The sequence below is a fragment of the Mixophyes fleayi genome, chromosome 4 (genome assembly GCF_038048845.1).
Source record: "Mixophyes fleayi isolate aMixFle1 chromosome 4, aMixFle1.hap1, whole genome shotgun sequence".
Taxonomy (NCBI): domain Eukaryota; kingdom Metazoa; phylum Chordata; class Amphibia; order Anura; family Limnodynastidae; genus Mixophyes; species Mixophyes fleayi.
The window spans coordinates 99,389,354-99,403,977 of NC_134405.1; the positions used below are offsets into that span (position 1 = coordinate 99,389,354).

Sequence of the window (14,624 nt, forward strand, 5' to 3'; positions counted from 1 at the left end):
GAGTTTATCTTGCCTACAAAGCCATTGTGTAAATTGGTCCTTGGTACACTATAATCCCCATCATGACATGCTTTTACTGTACTTTGTTACTGTTTTTTGGGTTGTTCCAGATGAGAGAGTGTGAGTAAGAATTGCATCCAACAATTAGGAAATGTTTTATATATTTGGTCAATACTGAAAAATAAAGAAATGGTCACTAGTAAAATGTTTAAACCCAGAGCTGTTCCTGGAAATTAGGACAATTGGCAACTATGATTTAGCAGACATGCCATTGTCTGAAATATCGCACATCACTACCAGGCCTTAGAATGGTTCACACACAACAATGGCTTGTAGAGGATAGCAGCACTAACATACCCAATGTATACCCTTTTTAGTTGGACAGGTTATCCTCCCCCCAGTTTATTTAACATTCCATTCTTCATTTGGTGATGCTGCTGAATGTAATTGCCTCTAGTACAAGAGAATGCATGTACTAGAAATACCGTTATTGTATGCTATCCTTCTGTACCGGCTATGAGCAGACTTGGGTTTGTGTGACTATTTTTGTACCTTTTCACCCATCCTGTCTCACAGCCTCTAGACATGTTCTACTAAATCTGGCTCTTGCCAAGCAATAGCATGGATACTAGAGGATCGGGTAATGACTGTACACTGTGCATGCTGATGGGTTGACGGAGTATCATTTGGCCATAGTTCAGCAGCCGCTGAAATGCTGAGCATTGTATTTCAGTGGTTGTCTTGAACTGATTAATGTCAGTTTGTTGACGTTCTCGCTCCATATTACCTTTAACTGGCTGCAATAAATCTTATTTTTGTTGTTCAGTCTGATTCTTTTCCAGCTGTGTTTAGTTTCAGAAATTGTGGAGTAGGTCTGAAAGAGACACAGTTCATTAGGCTAGATGTGAAATTCAAAGTGTTAATTTCTCTGGCATGCCAGATAACAAACACATGGCTTAAGCAGAAATATTGGACTCTGGTCCCTAGTTAACCATTTTGAAAGGGCAAAAAAAGTGTTAGCGATCTTCCAGTCTAGGGATTTCTCGAGGAGAGCTGTACTAGGTATCTGTGTAAGATCTCTCTGGAATATTACTCAAGGAGTTCCCAGGGATCTGGGAAAATACCAGACACATTTTTTTTTATTGTTTCCAAGATGTCACACTCAATTGCTTCCATAGTGGGCTATAGACAACTCCTCCAAGATAAACTGCATTTGTTGCTCCAGGTAATGGTTACATAACCTACAACAATCAGAATGGATCCGTCACATGGACTCTTCTGTGTACAAAACACAATAGTGCAAGCCTTCTACACAGAGGAGCGCAATTTCATGCATGCTGCTTGCTCAACTACATCCACCTTTTGCTGCATTGCTTACACCTGACATTTGTGCTATAGTTCATGTTCTTCAGCCTTGTTTCACATTTTAATATGGACCCAGTACCTACACATAGTCAAGAGAGCCTTTTTGTGGAAAGAACCAATATACAGCTTGTGACATCATTGCGACATAAAGCACCACCTGATTCATGTCTCGGAGATGTAAATTTATAGGTTGCACTCCTATGAATATTAATATAGATTTTATTTTTACAGATTATTTTTTTCTATTTCTCTGTCCGAAAACATTGACGTATAAACATAGTGGTCTTTATTTATTTTGAATGAATAACAAGTGAGACATATGACTTCAATGTATTGTGTAATATTTATTTTTGTTATGTAAATTTAATACATCTGTCTCTAAATCTAGCCTCCTGAGCGCCAGATTGTGGTGGGAATTTGTGCCATGACCAAAAAGTCCAAGTCTAAGCCCATGACACAAATCTTGGAGCGACTGTGCAAGTTTGAGTACATAACTGTGGTGATTATGTCTGAAGACATCATCCTGAATGAGCCTGTTGACAAGTGGCCCATTTGTGACTGTCTAATCTCTTTCCACTCTAAAGGTAATATCTTCCCTGTCTTCCTTCTCAGTCTGGCATCACTGCTCCTGACAGCCTCTGCTGAGTTATTCAGTGCAGGTTCAAAGATAAAATCCCTTTTTAATAATTAAATTCTTTCTGCCTGCTAATCAGTTAAATTAGAGGACTGTAATTCTATTAAAGGGTATCTGGTGACAGCGTATGCACTTGGAAATGTTCATATGGCTTTTAATGTCTGCTATACTTGTCCTATACCCAAGTTCTCTATGGAATTGTATGTAGGGCCATTTTACATATAATAATTAAAAAAATAATAATCGCAATAGCCGTTTTTCTCTCCCCTCCAAGTCCTTTATGGTGATTCTAGGATAGTATTCTCCAATTGCTGCTATAATTTCTTAGACTCTTTTTTTAAACGGAAAATCTAATGGAAAACAAATATTTTGAATTGGGTCACAATAGAGTACATAGGGTGCAAAGAATTTAAATCTCATTTCCCCCTTCCTCTCTTTCCCATGTGTTACAGAAAGTGCACTGGTGTTACCAGTAAGCAAGGTAGCAGCCTTTAGGAGGCTAGCTCAATGCTGTCCGTCAATGAAACTGTTATTTCTTTCTGTACATGCAGCATCATCCAATCGGATGTATACAACAACTGTATAAACATTACTTAGTCGGGGGTGTTCCACTGTATGTGCGGCTAATTCCTGAATTAGGTGGCATCCTAATGCTGCCTGTCTTGTTGGTCCTGGTGCCTGCATTTTTAGTATCCCATTTGGCCCAAAAGATCTAATCTACTGTTTTGCCATTTTTTCTGTTTCTTTGGGGGGTGGGATAATGTGTATTAAGGGCTTAAAATAAAAATCATGGTATGTATTTTTTAAAAACTGTAACTGTTAGGAAATAAGATTCAACAAATAAATATTAAAATGCATTGAATATATTTGTGGTTTATAAGTGGTTAGTACACACTTTTATTTAAAGATGATATAAGGAACCATGTTTGTGTCACAACTGATGAGTTATGAAACATTATACAGGGTTTTATTAAATAATACATCATTTCTAGCTGAAATGTTATTGCTGCCAATTCTTTTCTTACCAAGTAGCTTCTTTTTTGTTTTGTTTTTTTGTGGTGAACGCGTATTTTATTTTAGTTGTTAGTAAAAAAAAAAAAATAAAAAGCATTTATTAATATGGAATTGTTAAGCTACATTGTATAATACAGTAAGTAAAATTAATGTCATTTGATGCCTACATTTTGGAAGATAAACATCATCTGTTACATTAGGAGCCGCTTGAGAAAAAGTAAAGCTACACAATGCAACGTTAAGAGGAGCGTGTTCTGTAAAGTGATTTAAAGTGTTGTCTAGGAGAAGAGGTGACTGCATGCACTTTCTTAAATATTGGTTGAACTACTGTAACAAAATAGTTGGTTTTAGTGGCTATGGGTAACAGGTGCACTTAAAAAATGAAATATCGTCTGGAGGCTCAAATAGAACAGTGTAAACTGCAGTGACATTATTGTGAAAAGTATCTGTATGCTTACCTGACTTAGCCAAGTAATAATTTTTGTATACAAGCGTTTTTTTCAAAAATAAGTGACTTTTAAACAACCTGTCCACTGGCAGGCTGTGTGCAAATACTGCTCATGTGGGCCTTCAAACTTGTATGTAGGTCTTGGATCCCAGTACAAATATCAGGGAGAAAGCAATGATTTTGAAACCGTAATAGTTGCAGATTCAATACTGAGTGAGAGAATTCCAATAACTGTATGGGATTTTATTTTTAAGACCGCAAATGACAGCTACTGGGGCATCTAATGCTTTGCTGTATGTGCTAACAGACGGACTGCGTTTTGATGCAGTGATGTAACTGATGGTGTCCGTAACACTAATACTCTATATATCTTTTTCATTAGGATTTCCACTGGATAAAGCTGTTGCTTACTCAAAATTACGCAACCCATTTCTGATCAATGACTTGGATATGCAATATTTCATCCAAGACAGGTAGAGTAGGATATATTCACCTATTTATTAGTGTAAAATCATATATGAATGGTTGTTACAAAAAAGATCTTTTATTTGCATGTTAATGACCATCATTTTTTTTTACTAATGTTACATTGCGTTCAGTCTGCCATCGTTAAGTTGCTGAGATACTGTATAGTGTTTTAAGGCTGTAGAATACTGTTTTGTTCTATTGTATATGCTTGTCATCGTCCTTTGTATATTATTATCATGGCTTAACAATGCTGGGGAAACCAAATGATTTTATTATTGCACAGCCTATACAGATCTCCTTGCTTGCTTTTAATTGCATATTAAAATGACAGTTCTTCATGCTGATGATACATTTTAAATTGGTTTGTTTAGGTTAATTGCAATTACGTTTTTTACTCTGAGCAAATTGCATAGATTTAATTAGATTCCAATGTAAATTGGCTGTACATATTTTCCTGTCGCTTAAGGTCCAGCCAGTACTCTCACACATTTGTCACTGGGGGCGGAGAGGTCGGCGTGGGGATCGGTGTAATCAGCAAAGCTGTTTTTCATCCTGTCATATCAGATCCAATCCAGACATTAAAATGAGTTTACCGACTGTATAACGTTACGCAACTTTGGTCCAAAATCGCCAATTTTGTATATGTGTGGCCGGCATTAGCTGGGTGCTATTCTCATTTTTTTCTTTTAATTTTAAGATATATGCATTTAATTTTGGAGAACGCTGTGTGTGTTGGTAGAGTTGGATGTGCAGTAAATATGCAAATTATGTTTTCCTGATCATTTCTTGTCATTGGAGAATCCCATGGCAGCCCCACTAAATTCTTAGCCAGCCGAGTCAGGAAAAAGGTTGACAACCCTGGAAGGTATATAATGTGACTCATCCTTTCCTTACTTTCCTTTTTTGAGTGACTTCCCAAACTGTCTCAAAAAATGTAACACAAGAGAATGGGAGGAAATATTGGGGCTTCCATTGAGTTTTTCAAAGTTCAACACAGACAAATGATAAGGTAAATATAATGTTCAACTGTATTCTTCTGACTCCATTGCAGTCCCACGAATGGGATCTAACCAAACAATAAGTATGGTGATGGGAGGTCAACGGAATTAATCAAACACACTGTCTCATGCACATAAAAACAATTTATTGATCAACTGTATGAACCAATAACCATCCTGCTGCTTTGCAGATATCTTCTGCTAAAGCCTGCACTCTGCACTATGAGCCCAAGAAGTCACTGCCGCCCTTGTGGAATGTGCCCTAAATATTTTTGTCACCTCACATCCTTTTCTCTTTATAATCCATCTCGCAAGCGTGTTCTTGGAAGGAGCTTGACCTTGCCTTGGTCCTTCAGGGGCTATAAAGAGGTGATCTGTTTTTCTGATGTCCTTTATCCTGGAGAGATATAAATATTGCTCTGACCAGATCCAGTGTATGCACTTTTTCTCTTTCTTTTTTCGTTAGACATTTCCAGATGCAAAGCTGGAAGTACGGTTTCTTGGTCAATATGAAACTTGGAAACTGCATTCGGTAAAAATGTAGGATTTGTCAGCAGCACCAATGGATCTGTATGTATGTACAGTTCTTCCATTCTTCTAGCAGATTTCTAGTTTCTTTCAAAAATATTACCTTGAGTGTGTGCCATAGGAGTGAAACTTTCGCCAAGGGTTCAAAGATTTCCTAAAGCCTCTAAAACGAACATAGAGTTCCCAAAGTGAAGATTTTATTCTTTTGGCTGTCTGAAAGAACCTCTTGATTAAATCTTCTGATGTCAATATTTTATTCAGAACTGCACTCAGTGCGGACACCTGAACCTTCATTGTACTAAAAGGAAATCCTTTCTGCAAACCTTCTTGAAAGTCCGGTATCTGAGGTATGCTGGCATCTGGTGCACTGATTAACTTGAACATGAACCACTCTATAAATGTTTTCCAAGCCCTGTAGTATGCTATAGAAGAATTTTTGTTTCTTGTTGTAGTACAGTCATTTTGTCAGAGATACTTTTACTCTTCATGACTGGCAGCTCTGAATCTCCACCCCATCAAAGGGACTTGGGTGAAAAATTGGCCCCTGATGTAGCAGATCTGGCCGAACTGGTAGAGGCCATGGTTATTCCACAAGCATTTCCCATGCTGCCACAAACCACGGGCTTTTAAAGGCCAAAATGGAAGACTTGCTATTCCTTCTGCTGCTTCTTTCTATATTTTCTTCAGTGTACGTGCATTTAGAAAAACAGGAGGGAACACATACTCCAGTTTGAATTTCCAAGCATTTGTTTGCGCATCTTTTCCTTCAGCTTTTGAATCCTTGTGATGGGAGCAGAATCTCTTTTACCTTGTTGTTTTTGGTTTGTTGCCTTCAAATTTATTTGTGGAATCCCGAGCTTCTCTATTATCTGCTGAAACGCTTTCCTTTTTAATGCCCATTCTCCTGGATGGATCTGATGACAACTGAGATCTGTCACCTTTTTGTCCTTTACTGCTACATTATGTCATGAGATGGACTTCAAATTGTGTTCTGCCCAGGATTTAATTATCTCTGCAATGGTGCGTTTGCTCTTTGTGTCTCCTTGTCTGTTTCTAAAAGCTACCACCGTCCTTTCATTGCATGCCACACAACTTTGTATTGCATGCTGCACACTCTTGCTTCCAGGATATAAGCATGTAGTCTCCTTTCTTTCGGATTCCATTCACCATGTATTACTGCTGTGTTCAGATGAGCTCCCCATTCTTTGGAGCTTGAATCTGTCATTACTACAGTCCATACTGTTTCTGAGATTGATATTCCCCTCTCCATCCATGTTTGATCCTACCACCATTCCAAAGATCTTTTTGTGTTCTTGTAAGCTTCAGAGGTTGAGGCAATTATTTGGATTGTGATCCCATACATTAAGTATTTCTAGCTGTAGATTCCTCTGGTGTCATGCAGAGTTGAACGCAAATAGCTGTTTTTCGCTTATGAAGCACTGTCTATGCTCAGAAAACTGACGCACGCAATATTGGTTGATTGCAAAGTTGTACAGATTTCAGACGTATCAACCTCTATGACCGAGTGGTCTGACGGGGTGAGAATGGGCATTTTGACTTTCCCCATTGTACAGCAAGGGTGTGCTGACGCTATTGTGATGAGATGCAGCCCTTCTCAACAGCCGCTAATGGGCCTGACACAGGCATATCTTTTGCACCTGCTTGATGCTGGTGATGGCGATACTGGTGATGACAATATGAAAGTTGACATTCACACACAGGATATTGAAATCTATTAGCGTTTGCATGATTGTGGAACAACTATCACAGCTGAAATCCATGTTTTCAGCCATTCAGCTATGTATGTATGTATGTATGTATGTATGTATGTATGTGTATCTTATTCAAAAAAAAATAAAACAACAAAAAAAACACAGTTTTTGATTCACATCTGACTGGTTTCTTTCCACTAACAGTGTGTTTGTGTGACTATCAACAACTTTGTGTATATACATTTTGGGGTGTCAACTTTTTTTCCTCCCCCTACTTGGCTGCTTTAGGATTAATTTATTTGTGTGACTTCCATGTAGTCTAAAAGGAAATTATATCTTGACTTCTTCATGTACTCCAGCAGTATCAGGAGCAGACACAGCAACTGTAATGTAAAGCCAGCTGCTGATTGGGGGAGCAGGTACACAATACAAAAAGTGTTAGGCTATGAAGAAGAGGGAAGACAACCAAAATGCTATTAAATTTAGGAACGGCTAAAAAATCCCATATGTATTAAATTAGAGTAACACCTAATGTGGTGAAAAACAAGAAGCCAAAGCAAGGTACTTAATCTTCATTTTCAGGTGGTACACAAAACGCTGGAATGATGCATCATTTGGTTCTACTGGTTATCCTGCTAAATGAACGTCTGTCTTTTTCTCTAGGAGGGAAGTGTACAGAATTTTGCAGCAAGAGGGAATAGATCTTCCTCGTTATGCTGTACTCAATAGAGATCCTGATAAGCCAGATGGTAAGTTTAATTTTTGACGACATGAACAGGTAAATGGCAAAAATGACATACCTAAAAGATATGGGCCTATCTTAAAATGTATGTGATTGTGTGGGTGTCACTGGGAGGCTATGCAAAGTGATCATTGGTAGTTTCTAGTACCCAAATATTATGCAGATGTATTCAGATCGGTTCTTCCATTTGTTTGCCTTAATACTTAACTTGTTTTTTTTAATATATATTTGGTATGAATGTATCTATGTCTGAATTATTCAAATGTCCGTCATATGTTACTGCTCTTGGTTTGTTATAAGAAATGTGAATGTGAGCCTCTACCAACAGAATGTAGCCTAGTGGAAGGTGAAGACCAGGTAGAAGTAAATGGAGAAATCTTCCCCAAGCCCTTTGTAGAAAAGCCAGTCAGTGCAGAAGACCACAATGTATATATTTATTACCCAACGTCCGCAGGGGGAGGCAGCCAGAGGCTGTTCAGAAAGGTAAGAGCTACCACTTCCAAAGTCTTTGTTTCCTGGCTGCATTATGTTACATTTGGAGTATTTGCCTGAGATATATTCTCAGCAGTAACACACTGGGACGCAAAGCCTTCTCTTAGCAGCTCTCCCCTCCACATTGAGCACACACCATTCTTTGAATATCTGTTAAATAGCTATATTCTATTTACTGTAGTTTTACACATTGTAACTACATCACTCACTATGTGTTCCATGTCACATGCATTATCAACTCAGTTGCGTGTGGTGATGTCATGCAGTTTCGGAGACTGTTGACGTTCATCAGTCAATAAATTCTAAAAAAAAAAAGAGAGCTGTTGATGGCAGCCAGTGACCAGCCTCCAGTAAACAGGAGGTAGCATTTACACCGAGCTGCTATACAATGTATTCTGTGGTTGTCAAGAATTCTTAAGCTGTTTGCTATGAAATTTGTAATTTTCTTCTATAGTGTGACATATGACATGTTAATAATACTTCACATACCAATATCCTTAAATTTCTATATTTCTTTTATATAGTTGCACAAGATATTGTATTGTGCAGCAGAATAATGACATGTATTGTTAAGGTGGTTAATTGTTTTTTTGCCACTGTAGATCGGCAGTCGCAGCAGTGTTTACTCCCCAGAGAGCAGTGTTCGGAAGACTGGATCGTACATTTACGAGGAATTCATGCCAACTGATGGTACTGATGTTAAGGTACAAATTAAGGATCTGACCATCTTGCTGTCTGCAATAGCTGTAGTGAACAAACAGTTAAAGTAACAGTAATTATCTTATTGTTTAGGTGTATACTGTTGGTCCAGATTATGCACATGCAGAGGCCCGCAAATCTCCAGCTTTGGATGGGAAAGTGGAGCGGGACAGTGAGGGCAAAGAAATCCGGTATCCGGTCATGCTAACTGCCATGGAGAAACTGGTTGCCCGTAAAGTCTGCTTGGCTTTTAAGGTTAGGGGATATCTTACAGTCTAAATGATATGTAATTGAAAAATGCTTATGTGGAGATGGATCAGATGCAAGCTAGAGGCTTTTGTGTCACGCTTGGCTCAATATGGCTTCAGTTTTAAAGTGGATGGAAACCCCCAATATTTATTGTGAAGTGGTTATCACAGGATTGGATGCCAGCTTCGTAATTGGCCTACCCTTGGATGCACTCTCTGACCAGGTCCGCCCATCTGCTGCCTCAATTCACAATAAATACAGCAATGGGTCTTCAAGTTTTTAAAATAGATTGATACTTTTCTGAAAGCTGTCTAGATTAATTGGCATACAAGAGTTCTTCACTCTTGTTTATCTTTTAAAACGGAGCAGTCTATAATCTATATGTTAGTCTTCACTTTCTTCCTGTAATTGTACCTACAGTATCTATGTATATTATTGCGTTACCTTACTTGTCTTGTTCTCCCTCAGTAACATTGATAGTCCTGCCAGAAAAAACAGTAGTGAATGTAATCATATGATATATAATCAAAGTGTACAAGTCTGTATTGCTTCAAATGCAAGTAAATGACTGTATAATATAGGTAAACACATGTAAAAAGTATGATCAATATGCTTCTTTATATTACTTATTAACAGTCGGTTATTGAGCTTACCCATAGCCTGCTTTTGTATTAGGAAAATTATCAAGGGTACTCTGGTTTCCTCTCAGTCCAAAACCATAGTGGTAGGTTAATTAGCTTCTGACAAAATATGTAAAGTGCTTTGAGTCCTATTGTGAGAAAAGTGCTACAGAAACATTACAATTATTAAAATGATTATCTGAATATATATGTTTCAGCAAACGGTTTGCGGCTTTGACTTGTTGAGAGCCAACGGGCACTCGTTTGTCTGTGATGTCAACGGTTTCAGTTTTGTGAAGAACTCTATGAAATACTATGATGACTGTGCCAAAATACTGGGGTATGTTCTCCTAGGCCCTTACTGCGTTTATGCTATTTACTAACATGCTTTATTAGTTCAATTTGAAACTACAGATCCCTATAAACTTTCTCCATTAGCATACCAAGAAATGGGGGCAGTTTGTGTACAGGATTGTAGGCCACCTCTTGGATTCTGGGAAATAAATGGGTTTAGGGTAGTGTCTTTTTTTTGACCGGTTTTACTTTTATTTAGGAATATTATAATGAGGGAACTTGCTCCTCAGTTCCACATTCCCTGGTCCATACCAACAGAGGCAGAGGATATTCCCATCGTACCAACTACGTCTGGCACAATGTGAGTGACATGATACTTATTCCTATAAGGGGCCATGTATCTTGATTAAGTTGATTTATTACACAAACGTATACACCAGAGCATTGTTTTGTTCAGAGAAATGTTTTGGCAAAACACTCCTAGTAACAGTAATTCACATTTGAACCTTGTGTGTTAGAAAGTGGGATCTCCCAATTTCATCTTACTGAGGTCGTTCATTGTCCTATCTGATAACAGTGGGATTTCCAGTATTAAAGACAAACACGTTTACATGCTGTCTTCATTAGATGGATATTTGTGAGTTTTTCATGTATGTACAGGAAAAGTGATCCATACTTTGAATGGCCAGGGGACATAATCATTAACATTTATTTATGTAGCGCCAGCGAATTCCATAGTGCTTTACTATTGGGTCCAATAATTCCCAGTATGGAGAGGTGAATGATGAAGAGGATCCCACCTATGCAGTAGTATTTTGTGAGATTGAACACAAGTTGTTGTTTCTTTTCGTTTTTTAGAGGTGGTGACAACTGTTCCTCATGACACAAAGTAGTTGAGAAAGTAATGTCTGGTAGCATAGTATGAAGCCTTGGACAACTTTGGACACAGGGTATAAAAAAAGAGGAGTTGGCAGGGAGAACAAGCAGGTGAGAAAGACGGGATAAGGGGCAGGGTGGCATCTGCCCCCCGTGCCAGTCCCATAGTGGGCTACCTTGGACTGGGTCACTGGGACACCTGCATTATTTTTCCTTTAAAATGTTCCTAATAGGCTGCTGGTCTTGCTCCCCTGGGCTAAACTTTGCCAGCCCTTCCCTGCACGACATCTAACAGATAAAGAAGCTACAGAAATTGAGATTGAGAGAGAGGGGGGTTTGGTGTACATGTAGGTGACTGGAGTTTCTGCACTGTAAAAGTGAGGAGCCTAGAAATGGTGGTGGATGTTCTTTGGTTATTGTGATTAAAAGAAACATTGACAAGTGTATGAGGCCACCATGTAAAAATCATGCTATCTCCATATTAAGTTGACCTTTTGTCTGCAATGATTAGGATGGAGTTGCGATGTGTAATAGCAGTAATCCGGCATGGAGACCGCACACCGAAGCAGAAAATGAAGATGGAGGTTCGGCATACTAGGTAATACAGTAATTCAGCTAAGGTACTTTGCTTCCAACATACACAATTCACAGACTGATGGTCTCCATACTTTGATTTACATATGATTCATTTTGTTATAGATTTAAAGGGACTTTACACCCAATATAATTTTGTTACGTTTACCTCCTATTTCTTTGTTGTAGAACAAGTTTGACTTTGTTGTCCTTGAAACCCACAACATTACCTTGATATTAGGCATCAAAGTTACAATTCTCTGCACAACTCTGCCAGTAGAACTTACAAAGAGGGCAGGATGGCCGTGCCAGACAGTGCATGTGGATTGCCTATTGTTTACAAATGGGCCTGGCATAGAAATCCCTTTTAGCTGTTCTCTTAGGGCTCTCTTAGTGCCAGAGATAGGAGAGCTAGGAGGATGCAGATGTTTTCTTGGGTGAATCCACCCAGCCTGAAGACTATAAGAATAAACCTGCTTAAAACTGTTTTTATTCACTGTTAATGCACTCCTCCTTTCAATATAAGAAGGGGGGCAGTTGTAACATAAACACCTACAATCTCTAGGTGAGGGGTGTTGAGGAAACCACTTGGTGGAGCAGATAGGGAACCCCTGATTGGCAAAAGAAGACATTTTTTTTTTTGTCAGAGTTCTCATCTGTATTTTTCTTTCTGTGCTTTCAGGTTCTTTGAGTTATTTGAACATTATGATGGTTACAAAACAGGAAAGCTGAAGCTAAAGAAGCCAGAGCAACTACAGGTATGTTTGTTTTCTGCATTTAAAATATATAAAAAAAATATGCTATGCATTGCTTAGCAAAGTTAGTTTGTACATTTGCAATCTAAGCTAGTTTCAGTAACAGTTGGCTCCGAGAGGTATCTCCAATGTTCTCCCCCAGCCGTATGGGGGACAAATGTATAGGACCACATAGGGACCTATACGGGGTTTGGGCTTTTTCCACTCTTGTTCACCATTTATTTATTATTTTCAGCAGGGTAGTATCAGATTGTGTTCTCGGCATCAGAGTGGCATTATCTATATTTTTTATATTAAATATTCTTAGCTACAGTAAGTTCCCTAGACTAAATGGTGCAGAAGCAGCTCTTTTGGGCACTTCTGCTTCCCAAGTTGACATATGTTATGTCACTGACAACCTTATCTGTATATATTATGAGTGGAAGATTCCGTTTTGAAGCAACATGACACCCAGACTGTGGTGGAACACTGACCTCAGTGGACTAATTCTTTAAAATAAAAGAATTCTTACAATTTCAAAGCAAGAGCTTTGAAGTAAAAATGTTTCTCAGGCCATCATTTTACATAAGCAGTGTTGCAACTATCATCTTCACAATAGTAACCCTTTATGTTTTATTGCCTACAATAATGCCTGCAATCACGGGTTATGTTAAACAGGAGGTGCTGGACATAGCAAGATTGCTCCTATCAGAACTTGGAACTCACAATGACTGTGAGATAGAAGAGAGGAAATCCAAGCTGGAACAGCTGAAAACAGTCCTGGAAATGTAAGTGAAAGAAATATCCACTGATCCAATGTTCAGATGAAACCACCCACACTGGCTTCTGTAGTCCCATAATCATCCAGGTCCCTCAGTCTGGAAGTGAATGTGAATTTCATAATTGCATCAACAAGAACTGTCATCCAAATTAGAACATTTTCATGGATTACTCCTTTAACTGGTGCTGGCCACTGCACAGAGTGCTTTTGGCTAAATGATTTAAGAGCATAATATTACATTTAAACACAGGCTGTTTTTCAAACTTTGATTTTCATAAATGTCCCTTATTAGGCTGCTACCTTAACACTATGTGCATGGGTTGCACATACTTACAGCACAGGCTCTTCTGAATATTCCAGTCTCTTCTATCAGCAAGAGCTAACAGGGAAGATTAATAAGTACATAGCAGACCCAAAGTTCATTAAGCAAAGGTATAAGTAATAAGAGTTCATAATTGGGTCTAAGCAGCTCAAGGCTATGGCACTTGTCTTCAAGAGTGTTTTCAGAATTAATGTGTAAATCCTCTTGTATTGAACTGTTTATTTAAATTGAATATTTTCAATATTTCTAAAATATCACAGATAACACAAATAAATAGGATCAGCTTTTCGTGGTTGTCCATAACTCTGCTTTTATCATTTTAAGGGCTGTACACAATCAATAATATGTATGATAGATAATCTGTATGATTTTGTTTTAAATGTAACACATTTGGTCTATAAGTTACTAACTCAATTTTTGCATGAAAACAAGATAGTCTGATGCTCTAAAACAATATATAAATCACTATGTGTCAGCATATACGTAAGTAGGAGAATTGTGTGCAGGATATAGCTATATTGGGGTAAGCTTACCTGCCAAAGTCAAATCATCTCATGTAGGCAAGACCTTAGGATTCATGTAAATGGTGCACAAATTATCCTATGCAGGCTTTGCTGTGTCAGTGGTTAGATTCTGCCTGTTTTGTGTGTACACAGCACCCCCTGCTGCCAACATTAATCGATGCATTTAAGCCAGCACAATTTTAATCATAGGGATCCTGTTGCAAGTTTGCACAAAATAAAAGTAACTAAAAGCAAGGAAATTCTAGTTTATGCCATATACGAAGCATCTATCCATGTATGTAAAAGTAATAACTAAGTGTTTTATATTATCTTACAGTACATCAGTTCTGTGGCCTCATCACTTGCTGCTTAAGGGCAGTAATGATGATCTCTATCGGAGAGAATGGTATTGTACTCTTCTGAATACACTGAGAACAAAGGATATTGTATCATGCTGAAAATGCTCCGTGCTAATTGTCAATTGTTATTTTTTTAATAGAGAGATATATATATATATATATATATATATATATATATATATATATATATATATATGTGTAAAGGAGGTAGTA

At 38.1% G+C, this 14,624-nt stretch overlaps 1 protein-coding gene across 14 annotated transcripts in view; it reads left to right on the forward strand.

Annotated features, from left to right (window-relative positions):
- The window catches only part of PPIP5K1 (diphosphoinositol pentakisphosphate kinase 1), a 111,930-nt gene that overhangs the window by 23,991 nt on the left and 73,315 nt on the right, over positions 1–14,624 (forward strand). For all 14 annotated transcript variants that reach the window (XM_075207860.1, XM_075207859.1, XM_075207861.1 and 11 more), the window contains 11 exons: positions 1,754–1,949; positions 3,844–3,934; positions 7,831–7,916; positions 8,238–8,392; positions 9,004–9,105; positions 9,194–9,355; positions 10,188–10,309; positions 10,523–10,624; positions 11,651–11,737; positions 12,395–12,470; positions 13,125–13,234. In XM_075207860.1, the coding sequence (XP_075063961.1) occupies positions 1,754–1,949; positions 3,844–3,934; positions 7,831–7,916; positions 8,238–8,392; positions 9,004–9,105; positions 9,194–9,355; positions 10,188–10,309; positions 10,523–10,624; positions 11,651–11,737; positions 12,395–12,470; positions 13,125–13,234 (1,289 nt within the window). The remainder of the gene's footprint in view (positions 1–1,753; positions 1,950–3,843; positions 3,935–7,830; positions 7,917–8,237; positions 8,393–9,003; positions 9,106–9,193; positions 9,356–10,187; positions 10,310–10,522; positions 10,625–11,650; positions 11,738–12,394; positions 12,471–13,124; positions 13,235–14,624) is intronic.